Genomic DNA, 27,973 nt, shown 5'->3' on the forward strand with positions numbered 1-27,973 from the left:
TACACCTGTTGTATTCAGCATTTCACTGTGAGGTCTACTACACCTGTTGTATTCAGCATTTCACTGTGAGGTCTACTACACCTGTTGTATTCAGCATTTCACTGTGAGGTCTACTACACCTGTTGTATTCAGCATTTCACTGTGAGGTCTACTACACCTGTTGTATTCAGCATTTCACTGTGAGGTCTACTACACCTGTTGTATTCAGCATTTCCACTGTGAGGTCTACTACACCTGTTATATTCAGCATTTCACTGTGAGGTCTACTACACCTGTTGTATTCAGCATTTCCACTGTGAGGTCTACTACACCTGTTATATTCAGCATTTCACTGTGAGGTCTACTACACCTGTTGTATTCAGCATTTCACTGTGAGGTCTACTACACCTGTTGTATTCAGCATTTCACTGTGAGGTCTACTACACCTGTTGTATTCAGCATTTCACTGTGAGGTCTACTACACCTGTTGTATTCAGCATTTCCACTGTGAGGTCTGCCTACACCTGTTGTATTCAGCATTTCCACTGTGAGGTCTGCCTACACCTGTTGTATTCAGCATTTCCACTGTGAGGTCTAACTACACCTGTTGTATTCGGCGCACGTGACAAATAAACTTTGATTTGAAGTGTGACTGTCTCCGTCGCTCTACGGAGAAAATGCTCTCTCTCTTTTTGTTGTCCCCTTTTTGTTGTCCCCTTTTTGTTGTCCCCTCCTGTTGGCTCAAAGTCATCTTGTTAGCCACTGAACAAGCATATTGCGATTTCTACCAGTAGAAACGTCTTGGTTCGTGACTGCCGAGTCGACACGCAGCAAGGTACCGCTTTTGTTCAAGCAAGAACAAAGAATGGCCTCCCACTGTGATGCCTATCAGCAGCAGTCTAACGGCATCTCCGTGTTTTCATGCTTTTACACTAACGGTGTAGGAGTTGGAGAGAAAAGACCAAGCGTTTTAAGAAGCTGACAGGGAACCAGACAAGGGTCTCACCAGTCAGGAGACTAATTTAAAGCCTCTTTAGTTACCAGACTGTCTAATGGCTGTTTTTTTCTTCTGTGAAATGTTTTATTTTGATATACAGGTTTGTGTGTGTGTGTGTGTGTGTGTGTGTGTGTGTGTGTGGTGCTCTGTTGTGTGTTTTCAACCCCTGTCCTGTCCTGCCCCTGTCTCTATTCTGACCTGTCCCTGTCCTGACCTGTTTGTTGTGGAGGTTTCAGAGGTTTTGATGATGCAGAAAATTCCATCACACTCTGGTCTGGTTTATAACAGAGGACTGTTTAGCTGCTGGCCTGGCTGGTTGGAGGCTAACTGGCCTGGCTGGTTGGAGGCTAACTGGCCTGGCTGGTTGGAGGCTAACTGGCTTGGCTGGTTGGAGGCTAACTGGCCTGGCTGGTTGGAGGCTAACTGGCCTGGCTGGTTGGAGGCTAACTGGCCTGGCTGGTTGGAGGCTAACTGGCCTGGCTGGTTGGAGGCTAACTGGCCTGGCTGGTTGGAGGCTAACTTTAGGCCTAGTATATTTTTATATATCCTTTAACACTGGTGTGTGTGTGTGTGTGTGTGTGTGTGTGAGGACACAGGTGTTAATTTCAGCCATGCTCCTATTCCCCTCAGGAGGGGTGGGGGGGGGGAATGCAGAGCCCAGGCCAAATGTTCACTATAATTAGCTTAGCCTAATTATAGATTTCATATTTAATTTTTGTTTCCTTTTCAGTTTTTTAACACAATACTATCATCTTCTTGTGATCTTGTTTTGACTTCGCCTATAGCTAATGCGTCCTCTGTCATAAATAGTATTGCTATGGGTTACTGCTACTGCCACTGCTACTGCCACTGCCACTGCTACTGCCACTTCCACTGCTACTGCCACTGCCACTGCTACTGCCACTTCCACTGCTACTGCCACTGCCACTTCCACTGCTACTGCCACTTCCACTGCTACTGCCGTTTCCACTGCTACTGCCACTTCCACTGCCACTTCCACTGCCACTTCCACTGCCGCTTCCGCTGCCGCTTCCACTGCCACTGCCGCTTCCACTGCTACTGCCGCTTCCACTGCTACTGCCGCTTCCACTGCTACTGCCGCTTCCACTGCCACTGCCGCTTCCACTGCCACTGCCGCTTCCACTGCCACTGCCGCTTCCACTGCCACTGCCGCTTCCACTGCTACTGCCGCTTCCACTGCTACTTCCACTGCTACTGCCGCTTCCACTGCTGCTTCCACTGCCACTGCCGCTTCCACTGCCGCTTCCACTGCCACTGCCGCTTCCACTGCCGCTTCCACTGCTACTGCCGCTTCCACTGCCGCTTCCACTGCTACTGCCGCTTCCACTGCTACTGCCGCTTCCACTGCTACTGCCGCTTCCACTGCCACTGCCGCTTCCACTGCCGCTTCCACTGCCACTGCCACTGCCACTGCCACTTCCACTGCCACTTCCACTGCCACTTCCACTGCTACTGCCACTTCCACTGCTACTGCCACTTCCACTGCTACTGCTACTGCCACTGCTACTTCAACAGTGCCTTGCAAAAGTATTCATCCCCTTTGGCATTTTTCCTATTTTGTTGCATTACAACCTAAAATGTAAAATGATTTTTATTTGGATTACATATTTTGGACACAAAATAGTCCAAATTGGTGAAAAAACTTGTTTAAAATATATATATATCTATATATATATATATTTTAAAATAACGCAAAACTGGTTTGTGCATATGTATTCACCCCTTTGCTATGAAGCCCCTAAATAAGATCTGGTGCAACCAATTACCTTCAGAAGTCACATAATTAGTTAGATTGCACACAGGTGGACTTTATTTAACTGTCACATGATCTCAGTATATATACACCTGTTCTGAAAGGCCCAGAGTCTGCAACACCACTAAGCAAGCGGCGCCATGAAGACCAAGGAGCTCTCCAAACAGGTCAGGGTCAAAGTTGTGGAGAAGTACAGATCAGGGTTGGGTTATAAAAAGAATATCTCAAACTTTGAACATCATACGGAGCACCATTTTAAATCCGTTATTAAAAAATGGAAAGAATATGGCACCACAACAAACCTGCCAAGAGAGGGCCGCCCACTAAAACTCACGGACAAGGCAAGGAGGGCATTAATCAGAGAGGCAACAAAGAGACCAAAGATAACCCTGAAGGAGCTGCAAAGCTCCACAGCGGAGATTGGAGTATGTATATATAGGACCACTTTAAGCCCTATACTCCTCAGAGTTGGGCTTTACGGAAGTGGCCAGAGCTTAAAGAAAAAAATAAGCAAGCACGTTTGGTGTTCGCCAAAGGGCATGTGGGAGACTCCCCAAACATATGGAAGAAGGTACTCTGGTTAGATGAGACTAAAATATAGCTTTTTGGCCATCAAGGAAAATGCTATGTCTGGCGCTAACCCAACACCTCTCATCACCCCGAGAACACCATCCCCACAGTGAAGCATCCCAGTGGCTAGATGTGCCAAGCTTATAGAGACATACCCCAAGAGACTTGCAGCTCTAATTGCTGCAAAAGGTGGCTCGACAAAGTATTGACTTTGGGGGGTGAATAGTTATGCACGCTCAATTTCTGTTCTTTTGTCTTGTTTGTTTCACCCCAAAAAATATTTTGTATCTTCAAAGTGGTAGGCATGTTGTGTGAATCAAACAATACAAACCCCCTAAGAAATCTATTATAATTCCAGGTTGTAAGGCAACAAAATAGGAAAATTGCCAAGGGGGTGAATACTTTCGCATGCCACTGTACTGCTGCTTCTCCTCCTACTCCTCTTCCTCCATTGGAAATTAACATTTTTACAGAGCTGTGTTATACCACAGCATTGTTGAATACTCATTTCTGATTGGCTAGAAGGCCATTCTAGAATGGACATTAAAACCAGATAATTGGACAGTTGGAAAAGATATCGGGACACCTTGAAATCGTGACACAATAATTTACACCTACAATTCATTTGGTTGTCATATTGGCAGGTTCGCTTGCAACAAACTATTTAGCTAGTCTGTCACTTTTTTGGTGTTCTAAAGTTACAACAAAATAAAGGTTAGCATGTCTCTCGTAAATGTTTTTTGCTAAGTTTACATTTCAACTCTGTCAGCTTCTTCCCCCCCCAAAAAAAAAACGGATAATTCGGTGCGAAAAAAAAAAAACCAAGAAAACTGTTGAATTATTATTATTTATTTTTTATTTCGATACTCAAGATACTTGATGTCAAAGTGATGCAGGACTACTCGTATCTCATTTGAAGTAGGAACACACCATTTTTGTAGGGTAAGGATGTTTAATGTTAATTATTTAGGTGGTTTATAGTCGTGCACGTGAAGCAGGTAATACTGAAAATATTTTGAAGTAAAGAACTACTATCCTATGTTTCATAATTGAGGGTCAATTTGAAGATGCCTTTATCAAGCAAAATGCCTTTTATCGTCAGGACACGGATTACTGCTGACTCTGTTGCAAAATTGACCACAGAAAATCAGGCGTTCCACTTTGTGGGGAGTAGACAGCAGGTCAACGATCCATACAAGTGTTGTGTACACACATCAGAGAGAAGCCAGTCTTACGCCACCGTATATCTGACTTCCTCAGACAAGATGAGAGGGCTCTATGGGCTCACCTGGAAACCGGTCCTAAGAGATGTCAAGAACAAGAATCTACAAATCATGACACTCCACACGATGAGCGACGGTCCAGTCACCCAAAACTGAAACAAGAACAACATGTACCTGCTATATATTTACATATTCAAACGAATCACCTGGAACGTTTCTGAAAAGGCTCACGGGAATGGGGAACCAGAAGGCATAGGGCTGTGAAACGTTGTGCAGACGAACACGTTCAACAGGGGGAGGGGGATGGGATGGATGATGTGCAGACTCCCAAGGAGCTCTTCAAACTACTGGAGAAGAGTGGATCGAGCATGAAGTTATTTTTGGATTACCGACTGTCACTAATGTGCCAAAGAACCTCGCTGGAGTCAAAGGAACCATGAAATTACACCAGGTCACCGCCACAGCGTCGGGGGGGAAATAAATAAATAAAAACACAGAGTGAAGGGTCTTGCTTCTGCATCAGACCAAGCATCTGCAACACCTGTTTCAGTGCTGTTGAAGTGAACTTCGATGAAGAACGCCATCAGGGGAACAGCAAGATGAAACTTTGCTTTGCTGAAACATTGCTGAAAATCTAGGCAGATTTGTCATGGTCAGCTTTGAAAACCGCCCCTTTTGTAGGCCAGATGCAGAAAGGTTGTTGGGGTGGAGGAAGTGCAGATCACTTGTATGCAGCAGCATGGAGTCTGGCCATCTCTGTGCCATACATGACCTTGACATGTGAAGTCAATGATCAGTGATCTCGAGCCCTTCAGCTCAAAGAGAATTCTGTTGTTGTCAACAACAACAAAAATGCAGAGAAAAGCTCAGTCTATAAGAGAAAATACATTGGTGTAAAATGTTATGGTTTTAATTTATTTAACAGAAGTTCAAAGTCATTCAAAATGAGGGGTTGTCCAGTGAAAAGTGAAGAAAAAAAAATAATATATATATATATACTTCTTTAATGTTGAATATTTGCGTATATATTCATTTTACTCTTTGCTTGAAATAATGGTCAGAATTAAAAATGTATTTATGATCCCACCAAAACTTTTTTTTAGGTGAAAAAAAATTAAAAAATACTAAAATAAATTGGCGACAAACCCTGAAAGTGCATAGGTAACACTCGAGAACAAAGTGTTTTTCAAATTAAATAGTTTTCCCTTTTGAAAACCTCATACGTCGTTGACCCATGTAATGCGATCTCCTCATAATGAACAGTCAGTGTGGACCAGTGTCCTGACGACAAGGCACACTTTTCGAGCTATGCCAGGCAAAATCAGGCATCATCGGCTCATTGTTAAAGATGTATCCAAATGAATGTCGGTAGAAAACAGAACTACTTTGCTGTTATTCTGGCTGCAGAGGTGCGTGACTGTGTTAGCTGTCAGTTAGCTGGCTAGCTAGCAAACAAGGGATAAGCGAGCATAGCAACAGCAGAACATAAAGAATGAATGACTTGGGTCGCGTCCTAAATATCAAACTTATCTAACGAGCGACTAGGTTGCGTCTCAAGCGACCAAAAGATGAGAAAATATGAATTTGCTGATTTTATAAATAAAAGTATAAATGAAAGTGTTTTTTATTTTTTTTCTGCTGGTATATGTGTGCTTAGTATTGTTGTCTTTAGCGACTGTGGTATAAACAGGATAAACCGCTTAAACCCAATGGAATTAAACATAGCTCTTTACTGGCTGCAGAGGTAGTCGGCCATTATATTTCCAAGGTAATGTTCAGAACGTCTGCGTTTATCTTTTAAAATTTTTTTTTACTAGCTTTGTAAAGTACTGGAAGTAAAACACTTGGCTCCAGAGGTCTCTGTGAAAACTGCGCTGTATATCATACATCTCTATAGCAGAGAGGAAGGCTCTCTATCGATTGACTGGAGCAGGGAATTCTGTAAGCCAACACGGCACTCAAACCTGCTTTGTTACATGTCATTGGCGATTTCTGGCTTTTCAGCATTTCTGAATCTGAAAGCCATAAACCACGACTTCTAGGAGATATGGGAGAGATAGTCAGTCCCTATGCATGCTTTACACCCCTCCCTAACACATTTCACGGGCAGTGAAGAGGAGAGAAGCATCAGAACAACATTGAGCCGTGTGTGTCCCGGGCTCCCAACCAGGACTCGCTCTCTCTTCAGTCTATTTTGAGTTAGATAAAGTTTAGTGGATTTCATATTATGCTCCTCCCAATGCCTTCCACCCTTCGCTCGCTCTTCTCTCTACTCTCCTCTCTACTCTCCTCTACTCTTCTCTCTCTGTTCTCTCTCTGCTCTTCTCTCTCTGTTCTTCTCTCTGCTCTCCTCTCTACTCTCCTCTCTACTCTTCTCTCCCTGTTCTTCTCTCCCTGCTCTTCTCTCCCTGTTCTTCTCTCTTCTCTCTTCTCTCTCTGCTCTCCTCTCTGCTCTCCTCTCTACTCTGCTCTCCTCTCTACTCTTCTCTCCCTACTCTACTCTCTACTCTTCTCTCCCTACTCTACTCTCGCTCTTATCACTGCTCTCTCTCTCTGTCCGTCTCTTTCCTCATTGTGGAGGCTAATGACTTCAGCACAGTTACCGCTTATGGAGCACTCTGGGGAAAATGATTGGTTGGACACACAGGGCATTTATCACAATGACCACTGAGGGTTTTTGGTTGTCCACTTCCCTTGTTAAAGACTAGATAATATCTACTGGTCATGGTTCTTTCTTGAGGAATCTCTTGACAGTCCCGCAGCGCTCAATACCAGCTGAGTGTTGTGTTTTCTACCAGTTAAATGCTACGACCTTGTGAGTGATTTGAGGTGAATGAGTATTAAGGGCCAAAGACGAGGGCCATTGAGGCAGCATGAAGTCCTTAGTCTTTATGACCACTGCTGACGCCATCAGAGAGCAGCCCTGGGGCATCCCTCTCTTCTGTCTGTCTGTGTCTCTCTGTGTGTGTCTCTGTCTCTCTGTGTGTGTCTCTCTCTCTCTGTGTGTGTCTCTCTCTCTCTCTGTGTGTGTCTCTCTCTCTCTCTGTGTCTCTCTCTCTCTCTCTCTCTGTGTCTCTCTCTCTCTGTCTCTCTCTCTCTCTCTCTCTCTCTCTCTGTCTCTCTCTCTCTGTCTCTGTGTGTCTCTCTTTCTCTCTCTCTCTCTCTCTCTCTCTCTCTCTCTCTCTCTGTCTCTCTGTGTGTGTCTGTCTGTCTGTCTGTCTGTCTGTCTGTCTGTCTGTCTGTCTGTCTGTCTGTCTGTCTGTCTGTCTGTCTCCCCCTTTGTCTTTCTACTCTGGCGGTGTTCTACACAACAGGCTTATATTCAGAGTTAGTGAGCTAACAGTAATCTAGATAAAGATCTGACTCCATGGCAACAACGGTAATGTAGCTAAAGATCTGACTCCATGGCAACAACGGTAATGTAGCTAAAGATCTGACTCCATGGCAACAACGGTAATGTAGCTAAAGATCTGACGTCATGACAACAACGGTAATGTAGCTAAAGATCTGACTCCATGACAACAACAGTAATGTAGCTAAAGATCTGACTCCATGACAACAACAGTAATGTAGCTAAAGATCTGACTCCATGGCAACAACAGTAATGTAGCTAAAGATCTGACTCCATGGCAACAACAGTAATGTAGCTAAAGATCTGACTCCATGGCAACAACAGTAATGTAGCTAAAGATCTGACTCCATGGCAACAACAGTAATGTAGCTAAAGATCTGACTCCATGGCAACAACGGTAATGTAGCTAAAGATCTGACTCCATGGCAACAACGGTAATGTAGCTAAAGATCTGACTCCATGGCAACAACGGTAATGTAGCTAAAGATCTGACTCCATGACAACAACAGTAAATGGTTGATGTTCAAACGTATCCAGCTTGTAAATTATCTTTCTATATGAAACAGAATATATAAAATCATCAATACTTAAAAGTAAATTAGCCTGCTAACTCTCCAATCCAGCTTTATGATAAACCGTCATGTAGTTCCCTGGCTGCATCCCAACAATCCTGAACGGATTCCTTGTCTCCTCGTCTCTTCCCCTTTCGTTGCCATGGACAGACCGGCCAATAGAAAGGGTGACTGGACAGGAGGAAGCTGTGTGCCTGCATGTCTTTATCTAGAGGACAGGATGCTGTTGTAGACTATTTGAACCTAACTGTACTGAACCCCCCCCCCCTGCAGAGCTGCTGCAGATGGATCACACAGAGAAGGCTACTTCTAGAGAAGTCTGTCCGTCTGTCTGGTGATCCAGTTTGTCTGGTGGTAGAGGAGAGATTGACTTCATCACTACTTGTATTTATGAGAGGTATTGACATGTTGAATGCACCGAGCTGTCTGTTTAAACTACTGGCACACAGCTCAGACACCCATGCATACCCCACAAGACATGCCACCAGAGGTCTCTTCACAGTCCCCAAGTCCAGAACAGACTATGGGAGGAGCACAGTACTACATAGAGCCATGACTACATGGAACTCTATTCCACATCAGGTAACTGATGCAGCAGTAGAATCAGATTTACAAAACCAGATAAAAATACACCTTATGGAACAGCGGGGACTGTGAAGCAACACAAACATTGGCACAGGCACACACACACACACACACACACACACACACACACACACACACACACACACACACACACACACACACACACACGATAACATACGCACTATACACACACATGGATTTAGTACTGTAGCTATGTGGTAGTGGTGGAGTAGGGGCCTGAGGGCACACAGTGTGTTGTGAAATCTGTGACTGTATTGTAATATTTTTAAAACTTTATAAACTGCCTTAATTTTGCTGGACCCCAGGAAGAGTAGCTGCTGCTGCTTTGGGAATCCTTAATAAATACAAATACAAATATTACATTTTACAGGCTAAACTAGGCTAGGTTATCATATGACATGCTAAACTAGGCTAGGTTATCATATGACATTCTACAGGCTAGGCTAGGTTATCATATGACATTCTACAGGCTAAACTAGGCTAGGTTATCATATGACATGCTAAACTAGGCTAGGTTATCATATGGCATTCTACAGGCTAGGCTAGGTTATCATATGACATTCTACAGGCTAAACTAGGCTAGGTTATCATATGACATTCTACAGGCTAGGCTAGGTTATCATATGACATTCTACAGGCTAAACTAGGCTAGGTTATCATATGACATTCTACAGGCTAAACTAGGTTATCATATGACATGCTAAACTAGGCTAGGTTATCATATTACACACTTGATATAACTTAATGTATTCCATTCACAGACCTAGTTAGCTGACTAATAATTTGTTTAGCGTGTACCACTACTTGGACTGACACTGAATACACACACGCATTCACACACACACACGCACTGATTGAATAAAGCAGACTGGCAGCATGGCTAGCAGACTGGCAGCATGGCTAGCAGACTGGCAGCATGGCTAGCAGACTGGCAGCATGGCTAGCAGAGTGGCAGCATGGCTAGCAGACTGGCAGCATGGCTAGCAGACAGTACTCAGGTGGGCTCCAGTAAATGGGTTGGTTTTTAGTTTTTCCATTTTCCCCTAATTTATTCCTTCTCACATCTGTAATTGTCTTGACTAGGTAACTGTCCTGGAGAGGGAGGAATGGAGGGAGAAAGGGAGGGAGAGCGATTGAGCAAAAGAGAGAGCGAGAGATAATGTAATGAGACGTAGCCAATCCAGTTCCTCAGAGGGCTGCCCAGTTAGCCATCTGCAGCTGTAGCACACACTCCTCATTTCAGGTGTGTGTGTGTGTGTGTTTGCCTTACTGCAATATTGAAGCTGCTTCCTTCCAAATACACACATAACAAGGACTGGGGGCTCAAAATCAAATTTGAAGAAACATTTCCCTGACAATGCAGTTCATAGTGACAACACAAAATGTCGAATTTACCAGCCCTGGTACCGATGCTAGGCTAACTAGCTATTTTAACTAGTATCACAGAACAACTAATTGTTTAACCAACGTTTACTAGCTCAGTAACAACTCAAACCATCAACTGTCTGCTGTATCTGTGTTTTTATTAAAGCCAATCTGTAATACCAACACAACCCTTACTCTGTCATTTACACTCTCCATTTGAATTTGTATTTATTATGGATCCCCATTAGTTCCTGCCAAGGCAGCAGCTGCTCTTCCTGGGGTTTATTATGGATCCCCATTAGTTCCTGCCAAGGCAGCAGCTACTCTTCCTGGGGTTTATTATGGATCCCCATTAGTTCCTGCCAAGGCAGCAGATACTCTTCCTGGGGTTTATTATGGATCCCCATTAGTTCCTGCCAAGGCAGCAGCTACTCTTCCTGGGGTTTATTATGGATCCCCATTAGTTCCTGCCAAGGCAGCAGATACTCTTCCTGGGGTTTATTATGGATCCCCATTAGTTCCTGCCAAGGCAGCAGCTACTCTTCCTGGGGTTTATTATGGATCCCCATTAGTTCCTGCCAAGGCAGCAGATACTCTTCCTGGGGTTTATTATGGATCCACATTAGTTCCTGCCAAGGCAGCAGCTACTCTTCCTGGGGTGTATTATGGATCCCCATTAGTTCCTGCCAAGGCAGCAGCTACTCTTCCTGGGGTTTATTATGGATCCCCATTAGTTCCTGCCAAGGCAGCAGATACTCTTCCTGGGGTTTATTATGGATCCCCATTAGTTCCTGTTGCCAAGGCAGCAGCTACTCTTCCTGGGGTTTATTATGGATCCCCATTAGTTCCTGTTGCCAAGGCAGCAGCTACTCTTCCTGGGGTTTATTATGGATCCCCATTAGTTCCTGTTGCCAAGGCAGCAGCTACTCTTCCTGGGGTTTATTATGGATCCCCATTAGTTCCTGTTGCCAAGGCAGCAGCTACTCTTCCTGGGGTTTATTATGGATCCCCATTAGTTCCTGCCAAGGCAGCAGCTACTCTTCCTGGGGTTTATTATGGATCCCCATTAGTTCCTGTCAAGGTAGCAGCTACTCTTCCTGGGGTTTATTATGGATCCCCATTAGTTCCTGCCAAGGCTGCAGCTACTCTTCCTGGGGTTTATTATGGATCCCCATTAGTTCCTGCCAAGGCAGCAGCTACTCTTGGGTGTCTGAGCTGTGTGCTACTGGTTTAAATGGACAGCTTGGTTTATTCAACATGTCAACACTTCTTACAAAAACAAGTAGTGATGAAGTCAATCCCTCCTCCACTTTGAGCCATGAGAGATTTACATGCATATTATTAATGTTAGTTCTCTGTGTACATGTAAGGGCCAGCCGTACTGCCCTGTTCTGAGCTAACTGCAATTTTTGTGGTGCCTGATCACAGGAGTGAACAGTGGTCCAGGTGCAACAAAACTAGGGCCTGTAGGACCTGCCTTGTTGATAGTGCTGTTAAGAAGGTAGAAACTAGGGCCTGTAGGACCTGCCTTGTTGACAGTGCTGTTAAGAAGGTAGAAACTAGGGCCTGTAGGACCTGCCTTGTTGATAGTGTTGTTAAGAAGGTAGAGCATCGCTTTGTTATGTTCAGAATTCTTCCCATCTTAGCTACTGTTGTATCAATATGTTTTGACCAGGACAGTTTACAATCCAGGGTTACTCCAAGCAGTTTAGTCACCTCAACTTGTTCAATTTCCACATTATTTATTAAACGTTTTAGTTGAGGTTTAAGGTTTAGTGAATGATCTGTCCCAAATGCAATGCTTTTAGTTTTTGAAATATTTAGGACTAACTTATTCTTTGCCACCCACTCTGAAACTAACTGCAACTCTTTGTTAAGTGTTGCAGTCATTTCAGTCGCTGTAGTAGCTGACGTGTATAGTCTTGAGTCATCTGCATACATAGACACTCTGGCTTTACTCAAAGTGCATGTCATTAGTTAAGATTGAAAAAAGTAAGGGGCCTAGACAGCTGCCCTGAGGAATTCCTGATTCTACCTGGATTATGTTGGAGAGGCTTCCATTAAAGAACACCCTCTGTGTTCTGTTAAACAGGTAACTCTTTATCCACATTATAGCAGGGGGTGTAAATCCATAACACATGCGTTTTTCCAGCAGCAGACTGTGATCGATAATGTCAAAAGCCGCACTGAAGTCTGATTAAAAATATTGTGGAGGCTGTTTTGCTAATTTCTTTCAGCCAATCATGAGTCATTTGTGTAAGTGCTGTGCTTGTTGAATGTCCTTCCCTATAAGTGTGCTGAAAGTCTGTTGTCTATTGGTTTACTGTAAAATAGCATTGTATCTGGTCAAACACAATTTTTTTCAAAAGTTTAGTAAGGTTGATAACAGGCTGACTGGTCGGCTATTTGAGCCAGTAAAAGAGGGCTTTACTTTTTTTAGGTATGGGAATAACTTTTGCTTCCCTCCAGGCCTGAGGACACACTTTCTAGTAGGCTTAAATTGAAGATGTTGCAAATAGGAGTAGCAATATCGTCCGCTGTTATCTTCATTTATTGTCCATCCAAGTTGTCAGACCCCAGTGGCTTGCCATTGTTGATAGACAACAACAATTCTTTCACCTCTTCCACACTCACTTTACGGAATTCAAAATTACAATGCTTGTCTTTCATAATTTGGTCAGATATAATTGGATGTGTAGTGTCAGTGTTTTGTTGCTAGCATGTCATGCCTAATCTTTCCTAATCTTGCCAATGGAAAAAAATCATTAATGCAGTGGGTTTTGTAATGAATGAGCCACCTGATTCAATGAATAATCGGCATTAACATCCACAGCCATTGGTGTTACTGTATTTGTAATTCTAATGGACTGTTTTAGTATAGCTGAGGGCTCCACACAAGCCAGGCATCGTCTACATCCACATTTCATTTTTTCCAATATATTTTGGGGACTTGTTTGTGTTTTTCTGTGTTAATATCCCACCGACTTTGCCAATATCAGGCACAGACTTCTACATTATCACTGTGTATTAATCTCCTCTTCCTTCCTCCTCTCTAATCAAATTATCTTCATCCCTCCTATGTGTGTGTGTGTTCCCCCATATCGCTTCATATGGTGTTGTTTTTCCTGTTCTAAATGAAAACAGGACTTCTTCCTTCAGAGCTTTCCGTTAGACGAGGGTTCCACAACCCTTCTTTCCTCCATACCTCTTTCTCCTAATAACCAACATCCCTCCTTTCTCCCCTACAGAGTTTCCCTTCAGACGAGGGCTGGCCGTTCGCCAAGTACCTGGGAGCGTGTGGTCGTGTGGTGGCGGTGAACTACGTCGGCGAGGAGCTGTGGTCTTTCTACAACGCTCCGTGGGACAAGAGGGTTGACCTGGCCCGACAGCTGATGGACATCGCTGAGCAGCTCACCAACAACGACTTTGAGTTCGCCCTCTACCTGCTGGACGTGAGCTTTGATAACTTTGCCGTGGGGCCGCGGGACGGCAAGGTCATCGTGGTGGACGGTGAGAACGTCCTTGTGGCCGACAAGAGACTGATCAAACAAAGTGAGTTGTTGTTTTCACACCGCTGGGAAGGGGGTCATGGGTTAAGGTTGCAAAGCTACCAGCAATTTACCAAAGTTACTGGAATGTTTGGCAATTTTGGTGACTGATTTTATACTGGAAAAAATGTATCCTTTTTTTTTTACATATGTGTCCTTATTGTCCACGAATTTCTAGTGGATAGATCATATTGTTCATGATAAAATAGCCTTATTAATGAAAAAAAAGCATGTAATCAGCAATGTAATCCACACTACCACACTATACTACCACACTACCACCCTGCACTACTTCACTATACCACCTATCCTCCATCTATCCTCCATCTATCCTCTACCTATCCTCTACCTATCCTCCACCTATCCTCCACCTATCCTCCACCTATCCTTCATCTATCCTCCATCTATCCTCCACCTATCCTCCACCTATCCTCCACCTATCCTCCACCTATCCTCCACCTATCCTCTACCTATCCTCTACCTATCCTCCACCTATCCTCCACCTATCCTCCACCTATCCTCTACCTATCCTCCACCTATCCTCCACCTATCCTCCACCTATCCTCCACCTATCCTCTGGTACTCAGTCACCTATCCTCCACCTATCCTCTACCTATCCTCCACCTATCCTCTACCTATCCTCTGGTACTCAGTCACCTATCCTCTACCTATCCTCCACCTATCCTCTACCTATCCTCTGGTACTCAGTCACCTATCCTCCACCTATCCTCCACCTATCCTCCACCTATCCTCCACCTATCCTCTACCTATCCTCCACCTATCCTCCACCTATCCTCTACCTATCCTCCACCTATCCTCTGGTACTCAGTCACCTATCCTCCACCTATCCTCCACCTATCCTCCACCTATCCTCCACCTATCCTCCACCTATCCTCTACCTATCCTCCACCTATCCTCTACCTATCCTCTGGTACTCAGTCACCTATCCTCCACCTATCCTCCACCTATCCTCCACCTATCCTCTACCTATCCTCTGGTACTCAGTCACCTATCCTCCACCTATCCTCCACCTATCCTCCACCTATCCTCTACCTATCCTCCACCTATCCTCTGGTACTCAGTCACCTATCCTCCACCTATCCTCCACCTATCCTCTACCTATCCTCCACCTATCCTCTACCTATCCTCTGGTACTCAGTCACCTATCCTCCACCTATCCTCCACCTATCCTCCACCTATCCTCCACCTATCCTCTACCTATCCTCTGGTACTCAGTCACCTATCCTCCACCTATCCTCCACCTATCCTCAACCTATCCTCTGGTACTCAGTAGTGTCTCTGGTCTAGGTTTGTGCTGGGAGAGGATCAGGGTGATTTATCATCTCTGTTTTAACCCACAACTCAAATCGTGAATTGGGTCAGATACTAGACCGTACGTGGTAGTCTAAATGGAGTCTCCACCCTCTCAAAAAAGGAAAAGTCTCTCTCCCCTCCCCCCTCTCTAAGTGGAAGCGATGCTTTGTGAAACGTCCTAATAACCATTGAATGCCCCCCCCCTTCCAAATCCCCCCCTCCCCCACCTGAACTAACGCTGTGTGTTATCTCACGTATTCCCCAGTCAGTCGTGACAGATGTATAAAGGTAATAGTATCCACGAGAGATTAGGGTACCTATGGAAAGGTTGTGCTTGGGCTTCATGTCCAACATGTCCCGTTACAACGGAAGCGATGCACAGATGTAACTAGATTGAGTTGACCTGCTAACTAACTTTTGCCCCAGGTCTGTCCTTCAAAAAGTGATAACGGCAATAGATGAATCAAAAGTGGAACAAACTTTCATATCTTGTCCATGCAGAAGCCATGCCACTAGTTTACCCTCTAACGCCCTGTCTACACACACACACACACACACACACACACACACACACATACCTCCCCAGCACTGCAGCAGAGGGTGGGAAAAGAGCTTTAAATGTGTCCCCCTGTAGAAATCCTATTAAAATGATAAAACCACTGTCTGTGGGGGACTGGTACCACCACTGTGCCTTGTGACAGATTGTGTGTGTGTGTGTGTGTGTGTGTGTGTGTGTGTGTGTGTGTGTGTGTGTGTGTGTGCGCGGGAAAGAGAGAGATGGGGATGGATCGTGACAAACACACACTGAGATAAAATGCTGGCCAAAGTACAAGGTCTGTCACCACAAAAGAGCAGATGGACACTCACCGTGTGTGTGTGTGTGTGTGCGCACAATGTAGCTTATACAGTGCATTCTGTAAGTAGTCAGACCCAGGAAGACCCCTTGACTTTGTCCACATTTTGTTACATTACAGCCTCATTCTAAAAATGATTAAATCGTTTTTTTTTCACCTCATCAATCGACACACCATACCCCATAATGACAAAGCGAAAACAGTTTTATATTTTTTTTACATTTTTGCTTTTTTAACATTTACAAAAACAAGGGGGGAAAAAAAATATTATATTTACATAAGTATTCAGACCATTTACTCAGTACTTTATTAAAGCACCTTTCGCAGCGATTACAGCTGCGAAAGGTGCTTCTTGGGTACGAGTTTCTACCATTCTTCTCTGCGGAGTCTGGGCTCTGGCTGGGCCACTCAAGGACATTCAGAGACTTGTCCCGAAGCCACTACTGCGTTATCATGGCTGTGTGCTTAGGGTCTTTTTTTCCTATTGGAAGGTGAACCCTCGCCCCAGTCTGAGGTCCAGAGTGCTCTGTAGCAGGTTTTCATCATGGATCTCTCTGTATTTTTCTCCGTTCATCGTTGACTCGATAATCATTAGTCTTCCAGTCCCTGCCGCATGATGCCAAATGCCATGGTATTTTGCCTTTATGTAAGCTTTGCACATGCGTTTGAATTCTCTCAACCAGCTTCACCTGGAATGGTTTTCCAACCGTCTTGAAGGAGTTCCCACATATGCTGAGCACTTGTTGGCTGCTTTTCCTTCACTCTGCGGTCCAACTCATCCCAAACCACCCCCATTGGGTTGAGGTCGGGTGATTGTGGAGGCCAGGTCATCTGATGCAGCACTTCATCACTCTCCTTCTTGGTCAAATAGCCCTTACACAGCCTGGAGGTGTGTTGGTTCATTGTCCTGTTGAAAAACAAATGATAGTCCCACTAAGCTCAAACCAGATGGGATGGTGTATCGCTGCAGAATGCTGTGGTAGCCATGCTGGTTAAGTGTGCCTTGAATTCTAAATAAATCACAGACAGTGTCACCAGCAAAGCACCCCCACACCTCCTCCTCCATGCTTCATGGTGGGAACCACACATGCGGAGATCATCTGTTCACCTATTCTGTGTCTCGTAAAGACAAGGCTGTTGGAACCAAAAATCTCAAATTTGGACTCATCAGACCAAAGGACAGATTTCCACCAGTCTAATGTCCATTGCTCGTGTTTCTTGGCCCAAGCAAGTCTCTTCTTATTATTGGTGTCCTTTAGTAGTGGTTTCTTTGCAGAAATTCGACCATGAAGGCCTGATTCACACAGTCTCCTCTGAACAGTTGATGTTGAGATGTGTCTGTAACTTGAACTCTGTGAAGCATTTATTTGGGCTGCAATCTGAGGTGCAGTTAACTCTAATGAACGTATCCTCTGCAGCAGAGGTCATTCTGAGTTTTCCTTTCCTGTGGCGGCCCTAATGAGAGCCAGTTTCATTATAGCTCTTGATGGTTTTCGTGACTGCACTTGAAGAAACTTTCAAAGTTCTTGAAATGTTCCGGATTGACTGACCTTCATGTCTTAAAGTAATGATTGTCGGACTGTCGCTTCTCTGCTTCTTTTAACTGTTCTTGCCATAATATGGACTTGGTCCTTTACCAAAATTGTGCTTGCTATCTTCTGTAAACCACCCCTACCTTATCTGTGGAACTTATCTCTGTCTGTGGAACTTGTTCAGTTTATGTCTCAGTTGTTGAATCTTGTTATGTTCATACAAATATTTACACGTTAAGTTTGCTGAAAATAAACGCAGTTGACAGTGAGAGGGTGTTTTTTTGTTTTGTTTACTGAGTTTATATATATATATATATAGATATATAGATATATAGATATAGATAGATAGATAGATATAAACTCAGTAAACAAAACAAAAAAACACCCTCTCACTGTCAACTGTGTTTATTTTCAGCAAACTTAACATGTGTAAATATATATATATATTATAAATATACACACACTCCATTTAAGAACAACCAGAGCTGAGACTGAAAGACACTTAAACCTGAGGTAAAATCGTGTCTATGTAAATACAGACTAATTTGACTTCAAACTCCATCATGCAAAAGGCTTCAGCAGGTATCTGGTTTCCTGCCACAATCACACCATCTACATGTAGTAGGTTCAGTCTAGCTAATAGTAATAATGCTGATTATAGTGTACATGGTTAGGTGGATATTGTCATTTTATTATTTAGCATAGGTTTAGCATAACAATAGGAGACATTTGTCCCGTTGGCTTTTTGGAAAACAAAAGCACACAACACTACCGTTTTTTTTTTTTTTCTCGAAGCTGGTCTGGTAAAAAAAAATGTAACTGCATAAGTATTCTGTGTATTTGACCCGATGGCGTCCTCAGGGTGATTTGAAACGAGAGGGAAAGTGGTGTGAGGAGAATATCAAACCATCTTTACGTGGAGGTGCCTGATATCAGGGTAGGAGGAAAAAAACGTCTCTAACCACACTGTCAACCAGAGATCCAGGAGGAATTTGAATTGGAAATAATCTGCTTTGTTTCCAGCCTCTGGTTGGAAAGGAAGGTGATTGTAACACTTTTACATTAAAAAAATTAAAAAATTATTTTACCTTTTATTTAACTAGGCAAGTCACTTAAGAACAAATTCTTATTTTACAATGACAGCCTTTTTTTTGGGAGTTTCAGAGAAAGAAGCAACAAAGTACTTTCTTTTTCCCTGTGCTTGACCTTGTTATACACCCCACGCACAGTGCTAGAACTCAAAACAGATTAAATGTATTTATTTTCTCATCCATCTACACACAATACCTCATAATGACAGTAAAGAACATATCTAATTTACATAAGTATTCACACCCCTGAGTCAGTACATGTTAGAGTCACCTTTGGTAGTGATTACAATTTGCTGGCTAAGTCTAAGAGCTCTGCACGCCTGGATTGTACAATATATTATTTTTATTATTTTTTTATTCTTCAAGCTGTTGGTTGTTGATTATTGCTAGACGGCCATTTTCAAGTCTTGCCATAGATTTTCAAACCAACTTAAGTCAGAACTGTAACTTGACCACTCAGGAACATTCAACGCCGACTTGGTAAGCAACTCCAGTGTAGATGTGGCCTTTGGTGTTTTCGGTTATTGTCCTACTGAAAGGTGCATTGGTCTCCCAGTGTCTGTTGGAAAGCAAACTGAACCAGGTTTTCCTCTAGGATTTTGCCTGTGCTTAACTGTTCAGTTTATTTTTTTATCCTAAAAAGCTCCTTAGTCCTTGTAGATGACAAGCATACCCATAACATGATGCAGCCACCACCATGCTTGAAACATGAATAGTGGATCCAGCAACATTAACAGTTTTATAAAATTTTAAATATTACATGACATTACATTTCATAACACTCTTCACAACACGTTACTATCATATATCTACCAAAATCCACGTACAGTTGAAGTTGGAAGTTTACATTCCACTTAGGTTGGAGTCATTAAAACTAGTTTTTTCAACCACTCCACACATTTCTTGTTAACAAACTATAGTTTTGGCAAGTCGGTTAAATCATCTACTTTGTGCATAGATTATTTCACTTATAATTCACTGTATCACAATTCCAGTGGGTCAGAAGTGTACATACACTAAGTTGACTGTGCCTTTAAACAGCTTGGAAAAGTCCAGAAAATGATGTCATGGCTTTAGAAGCTTCTGATAGGCTAATTGACATCATTTGAGTCAATAGGAGGTGTACCTGTGGATGTATTTCAAGGCCTACCTTCAAACTCAGTGCCTCTTTGCTTGACATCATGGGAAAATCAAAAGAAATCCACATCCACAGGTACACCTCCAATTCCGCTTGGAGTTTGACAAAATGTAACTCTTTGGCCTGAATGTCAAGCGTCATGTCTGGAGGAAACCTGGCACCGTCCCTACGGTGAAGCATGGTGATGGCAGCGTCATGCTGTGGGGATGTTTTTCAGTGGCAGGGACTGGGAGAATAGTCAGGATCGAGGGGAAAGATGAACGGAGCAAAGTACAGAGAGATCCTTGATAAAAACCTGCTCCAGAGCGCTCAGGACCTCAGACTGGGGCGAAGGTTCACCTTCCAACAGGACAATGACCCTAAGCACACAGCCAAGACAACGCAGGAGTGGCTTCGGGACAAATCTCTGAATGTCCTTGAGTGGCCCAGCCAGAGCCAAGACTTGAACCCGATTGGAGAGACCTGAAAATTGCTGTGCCGCAACGCTCTCCATCCAACCTGACAGAGCTTGAGAGGATCTGCAGAGAAGAATGGGAGAAATTCCCTAAATACAGGTGTGCCAAGCTTGTAGCGTCATACCCAAGAAGACTCGAGGCTGTAATCGCTGCCAAAGGTGCTTCAACAAATTACTGAGTAAATGGTCTGAATATTTATGTGATATTTCAGTTTTTAAATTGTCTATAAATTTGCAAACATTTCTAAAAACCTGTTTTTGCTTTGTCATTATGGGGTAGATTAACGGGGGGGGGGGGGGACAATTTAATCAATTTTAAAATAAGGCTGTAACCTAACAATGTGGGAAAAGTCAAGGAATCTGAATACTTTCCGAATGCACTGTACATGATAAAACATTTCACACGTTATCCAGATACTGACTGTTAGCACTTGGTGGTCTATAGCAGCTTCCCACCAGAATGGTCTTTAGGTGAAGCAGATGAACCTGTAGCCATATTACCTCAACAGTATTTAACATGAGATCCTCTTCACCGGAATGTGGTTCTGAATATAAACAGCAGCACCTCCACCTTTTGGCTTTTCTGTCAATGTTATAACCATAGGTATTATCTAAAAAAAAATAATTTCAGAGATTGTCAGATTATGAATGTCATCTGTTACTAGCAAATGATTGATTTTCATGAACCTTGTTTCTTAAATTACATATGTTAACGTGGGATATTTCTAGCACTGTTCTGAGATGCTTGCTTGTTTTCATTGTTTTACTGAGAAGCTTAGCAGAAGTAGACATGCTCATGTTATTTATGTTTGAGTTGATAGTGCAGGTTGAGCTGCACACAGTGGACTTCCTCCTAGGGCACACCGTCTCAGTTGTAACAGTATAACTCTGGTTCATAGGCACATAATTACAGTATACAATAGCTGTGGAATCAGCAGAGGCATTCAGGGCAGTTAGAGGGACATAAATGAGGTTACTTACATTGTTTCTTCCAACACGCCATGGTGTAATGTACATATGTTGAAGCATTATGACAACTCAGCGACACAATGGTAGGGTTTAACTGAGCTCGACTCGGCTCGTTGATAAATGTGTCTCAACGCAGCCTAATAATGCTGTGAGAAGATCCAGGAAACCAAATGATTCCTCATTAAAAAAAAAAGCATGCAACAAGAGGGAAAAAATCTCTAGACCATCTTTACTCCACACACAGAGATGCATACAAAGCTCTCTCTCGCCAAAGCAGGAAGTACCAGCTCAATACGGAAGTGGTCAGTTGACGCGGATGCTACGCTACAGAACTGTTTTCTTTTTTTTTTTAGCACAGACTAGACGTTCCATGTTTTCATCCAATGGCATTGAGGAGTACACCACCTCAGTCATCGGGCTTCATAAAAAAAAAATATATATATATATTGTCTAGTGGTTTGAGCGTTGAGCCAGTAACCGAAAGGCCGCTGGGCTCGTTGACCCAAGCCGACAAGGTCAAAATAATCTGTCTGTGCCCTTGAGCAAGTCAGTTAACCTGTTATGGCTAGGGGGCAGTATTGACAAGGCTGGATAAAAAACATACCCGATTTAATCTGGTTACCACTCCTACCCAGTAACTAGAATATGCATATACTTATTACATATGGATAGAAAACACCCTAAAGTTTCTAAAACTGTTTGAATGGTGTCTGTGAGTATAACAGAACTCAAATGGCAGGTCAAAACCTGAGAGATTCCTTTACAGGAAGTGGCCTGTCTGACCATTTCTTGAACTTCTTTTCCATCTCTATCTTTTACTAAGGATCTCTGCTCTAACGTGACACTTCCCACGTCTTCCATAGGCTCTCAGAGCCCGGGAAAAAACAGAATGTCGTCATTCCAGCCCCAGGCTGAAACACATTATCGCCTTTCTCAAGTGGCCGATCAAGGGACTCTGGGCTTATGCGCGTGACCCGACCGCCCCCGCCTTTGTGATTTTTTCCTCTGTTTGCCGAAAAGGAGATTCCCTGTCGGAATATTATCGCTTTTCTACGAGAAAAATGGCGTAAAAATTGATTTTAAACAGCGGTTGACATGCTTCGAAGTACGGTAATGGAATATTTAGAATTTTATTGTCACGAATTGCGCCATGCGCCATGCGCACGACCCTTCTTTACCATTTCGGATAGTGTCTGGAACGCACAAACAAAACGCCGCTATTCGGATATAACGATGGATTATTTTGGACCAAACCAACATTTGTTATTGAAGTAGCAGTCCTGGGTGTGCATTCTGACGAAGACAACAAAAGGTAATCAAACTTTTATAATAGTAAATATGATTATGGTGAGTGCTAAACTTGCCGGGTGTCTAAATAGCGAGCCCGTGATGCCTGGGCTATGTACTTAGAATATTGCAAAATGTGCTTTCACCAAAAAGCTAAGAAAGCATCTGTTTTGCAAGATGTTGCAGATGTTTTGCATCTGTTTATAATATAAAAGAAAGAACCAATTGCAGAACAAGAACAGTTATTTCGTGAGAACTGCAGAATGGTGAACTTACTAAATGAAATGAGAGTTTGACTGTGTGATAATAGGTTGCTTCTTGTGTAAATTTGTACTCCATAAGAGCTGTACTACTATGGCCGACCCTGTAAAAACAACATGTTTCACTGCACCTCTATGTCAAATCAAATTTATTTATATAGCCCTTCGTACATCAGCTGATATCTCAAAGTGCTGTACAGAAACCCAGCCTAAAACCCCAAACAGCAAGCAATGCATGTGAAAGAAGCACGGTGGCTAGGAAAAACTCCCTAGGAAAAACTCCCTAGAAAGGCCAAAAACCTAGGAAGAAACCTAGAGAGGAACCAGGCTATGAGGGGTGGCCAGTCCTCTTCTGGCTGTGCCGGGTGGATATTATAACAGAATATGGTCAAGATGTTAAAATGTTCATAAATGACCAGCATGGTCAAATAATAATAATCATAGTAGTTGTTGAGGGTGCAACAAGCACGTCCGGTGAACAGGTCAGGGTTCCATAGCCGCAGGCAGAACAGTTGAAACTGGAGCAGCAGCACGGCCAGGTGGACTGGGGACAGCAAGGAGTCATCATGCCAGGTAGTCCTGAGGCATGGTCCTAGGGCTCAGGTCCTCCGAGAGAAAGACAGAAAGAGAGAAAGAGAGAATTAGAGAGAGCATATTTAAATTCACACAGGACACCGGATAAGACAAGAGAAATACTCCAGATGTAACAGACTGACCCTAGCCCCCCGACACAAACTACTGCAGCATAAATACTGGAGGCTGAGACAGGAGGGATCAGAAGACACTGTGGCCCCATCCGATGATACCCCCGGACAGGGCCAAACAGGCAGGATATAACCCCACCCACTTTGCCAAAGCACAGCCCCCACACCACTAGAGGGATGTCTCCAACCACCAACTTACCGTCCTAAGACAAGGCCGAGTATAGCCCATAAAAATCTCCGCCATGGCACAACCCAAGGGGGGGGGGCGCCAACCCAGACAGGAAGACCACGTCAGTGACTCAACCCACTCAAGTGACGCACCCCTCCCATGGACGGCATGGAAGAACACCAGTAAGCCAGTGACTCAGCCCCTGTAATAGGGTTAGAGGCAGAGAATCCCAGTGGAGAGAGGGGAACCGGCAAGGCAGAGACAGCAAGGGCGGTTCGTTGCTCCAGCCTTTCCGTTCACCTTCACACTCCTGGGCCAGACTATACTTAATCATAGGACCTACTGAAGAGATAAGTCTTCAGTAAAGACTTAAAGGTTGAGACTGAGTCTGCGTCTCTCACATGGGTAGACAGACCATTCCATAAATATGGAGCTCTATAGGAGAAAGCCCTACCTCCAGCCGTTTGCTTAGAAATTCTAGGGACAATTAGGAGGCCTGCGTCTTGTGACCGTAGCGTACGTGTAGGTATGTACGGCTGAACCAAATCGGAAAGATGGGTAGGAGTAAGCCCATGTAATGCTTTGTAGGTTAGCAGTAAAACCTTGAAATCAGCCCTTGCCTTAACAGGAAGCCAGTGTAGGGAGGCTAGCACTGGAGTAGTATGATCACATTTTTTGGTTCTAGTCAGGATTCTAGCAGCCGTATTTAGCACTAACTGAAGTTTGTTTAGTGCTTTATCCGGGTAGCCGGAAAGTAGAGCATTGCAGTAGTCCAGCCTAGAAGTAACAAAAGCATGGATTAATTTTTGTGCATCATTTTTGGACAGAAAGTTTCTGATTTTTGCAATGTTACGTAGATGGAAAAAAGCTGTCCTTGAAACAGTCTTGATATGTTCTTCAAAAGAGAGATCAGGGTCCAGAGTAACGCCGAGGTCCTTCACAGTTGTATTTGAGACGACTGTACAACCATCCAGATTAATTGTCAGATTCAACAGAAGATCTCTTTGTTTCTTGGGACCTAGAACAAGCATCTCTGTTTTGTCCGAGTTTAAAAGTAGAAAGTTTGCAGCCATCCACTTCTTTATGTCTGAAACACAGGCTTCTAGCGAGGGCAATTTTGGGGCTTCACCATGTTTCATTGACATGTACAGCTGTGTGTCGTCCGCATAGCAGTGAAATTTAACATTATGTTTTCGAATGACATCACCAAGAGGTAGAATATATAGTGAAAACAATAGTGGTCCTAAAACGGAACCTTGAGGAACACCGAAATTTACAATTGATTTGTCAGAGGACAAACCATTCACAGAGACAAACTGATATCTTTCCGACAGATAAGATCTAAACCAGGCCAGAACTTGTCCATGTAGACCAATTTGGGTTTCCAATCTCTCCAAAAGAATGTATGTTACCATTCATATATGTATTGTTGTGTCCTTCTCCCGATGCTGTCAGTCTGTCAGTTGGCCCATGATGTTTGATTCTTCTGAAACTTTTTAAATGTAATTGTCCTCACCATGAGCATGTGTATTTCTGGCTCAGTCTTAATCTGTCTTTGTCAAAAACCCTGATTGAACTGAAAGGGCCCATCTGCAACAGATGGGACCCTAGCTAGCTGGCGGGGCTGTGTGTGTGTGTGTGTGTGTGTGTGTGTGTGTGTGTGTGTGTGTGTGTGTGTGTGTGTGTGTGTGTGTGTGTGTGTGTGTTGGTTTTTCTATCCTAAAGGACCTTAAGTCCCCCATGAGGACAAAGGCTATTTTAAGCTTAACGGGTAGTTTTAGTGTTACAATTAGGGTAAGCGGTTAGTTAGGGTTAAGGTTATGCTAAGGGTTAAGGAAAATAGGATTCTGAATGGAAATGTTCATTTGAGGTCCCAACAAGGATAGAAGAACATAACGTGTGTCGTCAGGTGGGACTGAGTCGTTCTGACAGGGCCGTAGAACCACTGCCTTAGAACGGATGATCCCCTGATGATGATGATTGAATCCTCAGGAATCATCCTCCTCTCCAACTATTGGTCTCCAACTGATCTCCAACTGCTTCATTATCATGAGAGATCTGTTTTCCACTCTATAAACCTCCCTGAACAGAGAGTATTGTCCTCTATAAACCTCCCTAAATAGAGTGTTGTCCTCTATAAACCTCCCTGAACAGAGAGTGTTGTCCTCTATAAACCTCCCTGAACAGAGAGTGTTGTCCTCTATAAACCTCCCTGAATAGAGAGTGTTGTCCTCTATAAACCTCCCTAAACAGAGAGTGTTGTCCTCTATAAACCTCCCTGAACAGAGAGTGTTTTCCTCTATAAACCTCCCTGAACAGAGAGTGTTGTCCTCTATAAACCTCCCTAAACAGAGAGTGTTGTCCTCTATAAACCTCCCTGAACAGAGAGTGTTGTCCTCTATAAACCTCCCTAAATAGAGTGTTGTCCTCTATAAACCTCCCTGAATAGAGAGTGTTGTCCTCTATAAACCTCCCTGAACAGAGAGTGTTGTCCTCTATAAACCTCCCTGAATAGAGAGTGTTGTCCTCTATAAACCTCCCTGAACAGAGAGTGTTGTCCTCTATAAACCTCCCTAAATAGAGTGTTGTCCTCTATAAACCTCCCTAAATAGATGTTGTCCTCTATAAACCTCCCTGAATAGAGTGTTGTCCTCTATAAACCTCCCTGAACAGAGAGTGTTGTCCTCTATAAACCTCCCTAAATAGAGTGTTGTCCTCTATAAACCTCCCTGAATAGAGAGTGTTGTCCTCTATAAACCTCCCTGAACAGAGAGTGTTGTCCTCTATAAACCTCCCTGAATAGAGAGTGTTGTCCTCTATAAACCTCCCTGAACAGAGAGTGTTGTCCTCTATAAACCTCCCTAAATAGAGTGTTGTCCTCTATAAACCTCCCTAAATAGTGTTGTCCTCTCTAAACCTCCCTGAATAGAGAGTGTTGTCCTCTATAAACCTCCCTAAACAGAGAGTGTTGTCCTCTATAAACCTCCCTGAACAGAGAGTATTGTCCTCTATAAACCTCCCTAAACAGAGAGTGTTGTCCTCTATAAACCTCCCTAAATAGAGTGTTGTCCTCTATAAACCTCCCTGAACAGAGAGTATTGTCCTCTATAAACCTCCCTGAACAGAGAGTATTGTCCTCTATAAACCTCCCTAAACAGAGAGTGTTGTCCTCTATAAACCTCCCTAAACAGAGAGTGTTGTCCTCTATAAACCTCCCTGAACAGAGAGTGTTGTCCTCTATAAACCTCCCTGAACAGAGAGTATTGTCCTCTATAAACCTCCCTAAACAGAGAGTGTTGTCCTCTATAAACCTCCCTGAACAGAGAGTGAAATATAACGTGCACCGATGATGGAGATGGGAAACTGTCCAAATGTTGATTGGTTCCATAAAACAGGAAAGTGGTTGTTCTATTTCTGCCAGATTAAATGTTTAATGAGTTTGTTTACTGGTTGTAATCTATCCCAAATACATTTCTATAATTGCTTCTGATGTCACAGACACTCTCAGTAATCTCCTTCAGGGCCTGGTCGTGTAAGATTTTTCATGTTGATTATTTTCCCTACTACACATCATGCCAATTTTGAAAATGTATTTTTTTTTATTTTTTTAAATAGACTCATCTAGCAGCCATTTTGAAACGCCCTGCTTGAAGCTGCCAGGATTGTCCCATGGTAGACGGCCATTTGTTCCCAGAATCTAGATCAATTCCAGCTTATTGGAAGAGGATCTGATCTGAAACAATGATACGAATATTAATTATACATTTACTGCTGTTGAAATGTAATGGACTCACTCCCTCTTTCACATTTTTTTTTTTTTTTAAATTCCTAGTCATATTATTATGATTTTAATTTATCTGACATTTTGAGATATGACCCCAGTTAAACGTATTCATTGGGTGTGTAACCCCATTGAGACCGTCCACCCCCCCCCTGCAACGAGGAATATTGGAAAAATGAGTCACATTTACGAGTCCTTAAACAGCCTATAACTAATTACAAAAAAAACAGTATTCCTGCTGTTTCAATGTGTAGAATATTCAAATCTTCATAGCCTGTTGTTTTTATAGATTTTTTTTTTACTTTCCTAAAATGATATTTGTCCACCTCACAGTTCAGCTGTCAGAGATTTGAGCACTAAGTGTATCAGGACATTGCATGCATAGGCCTATAGGCTTAGGTGACTACTGTATGATATTAATATCAACAAATATA

The 27,973-nt window shown here is 43.3% G+C and overlaps 1 protein-coding gene across 2 annotated transcripts in view; it reads left to right on the forward strand.

Annotated features, from left to right (window-relative positions):
• Positions 1-27,973, forward strand: part of LOC106579747 (divergent protein kinase domain 2A) — an 81,948-nt gene that overhangs the window by 45,537 nt on the left and 8,438 nt on the right. For both annotated transcript variants that reach the window (XM_045702851.1, XM_045702852.1), the window contains exon 3: positions 13,687-13,990. In XM_045702851.1, the coding sequence (XP_045558807.1) occupies positions 13,687-13,990 (304 nt within the window). The remainder of the gene's footprint in view (positions 1-13,686; positions 13,991-27,973) is intronic.

Source organism: Salmo salar, chromosome ssa19 (genome assembly GCF_905237065.1).
Source record: "Salmo salar chromosome ssa19, Ssal_v3.1, whole genome shotgun sequence".
Taxonomy (NCBI): Eukaryota; Metazoa; Chordata; class Actinopteri; order Salmoniformes; family Salmonidae; genus Salmo; species Salmo salar.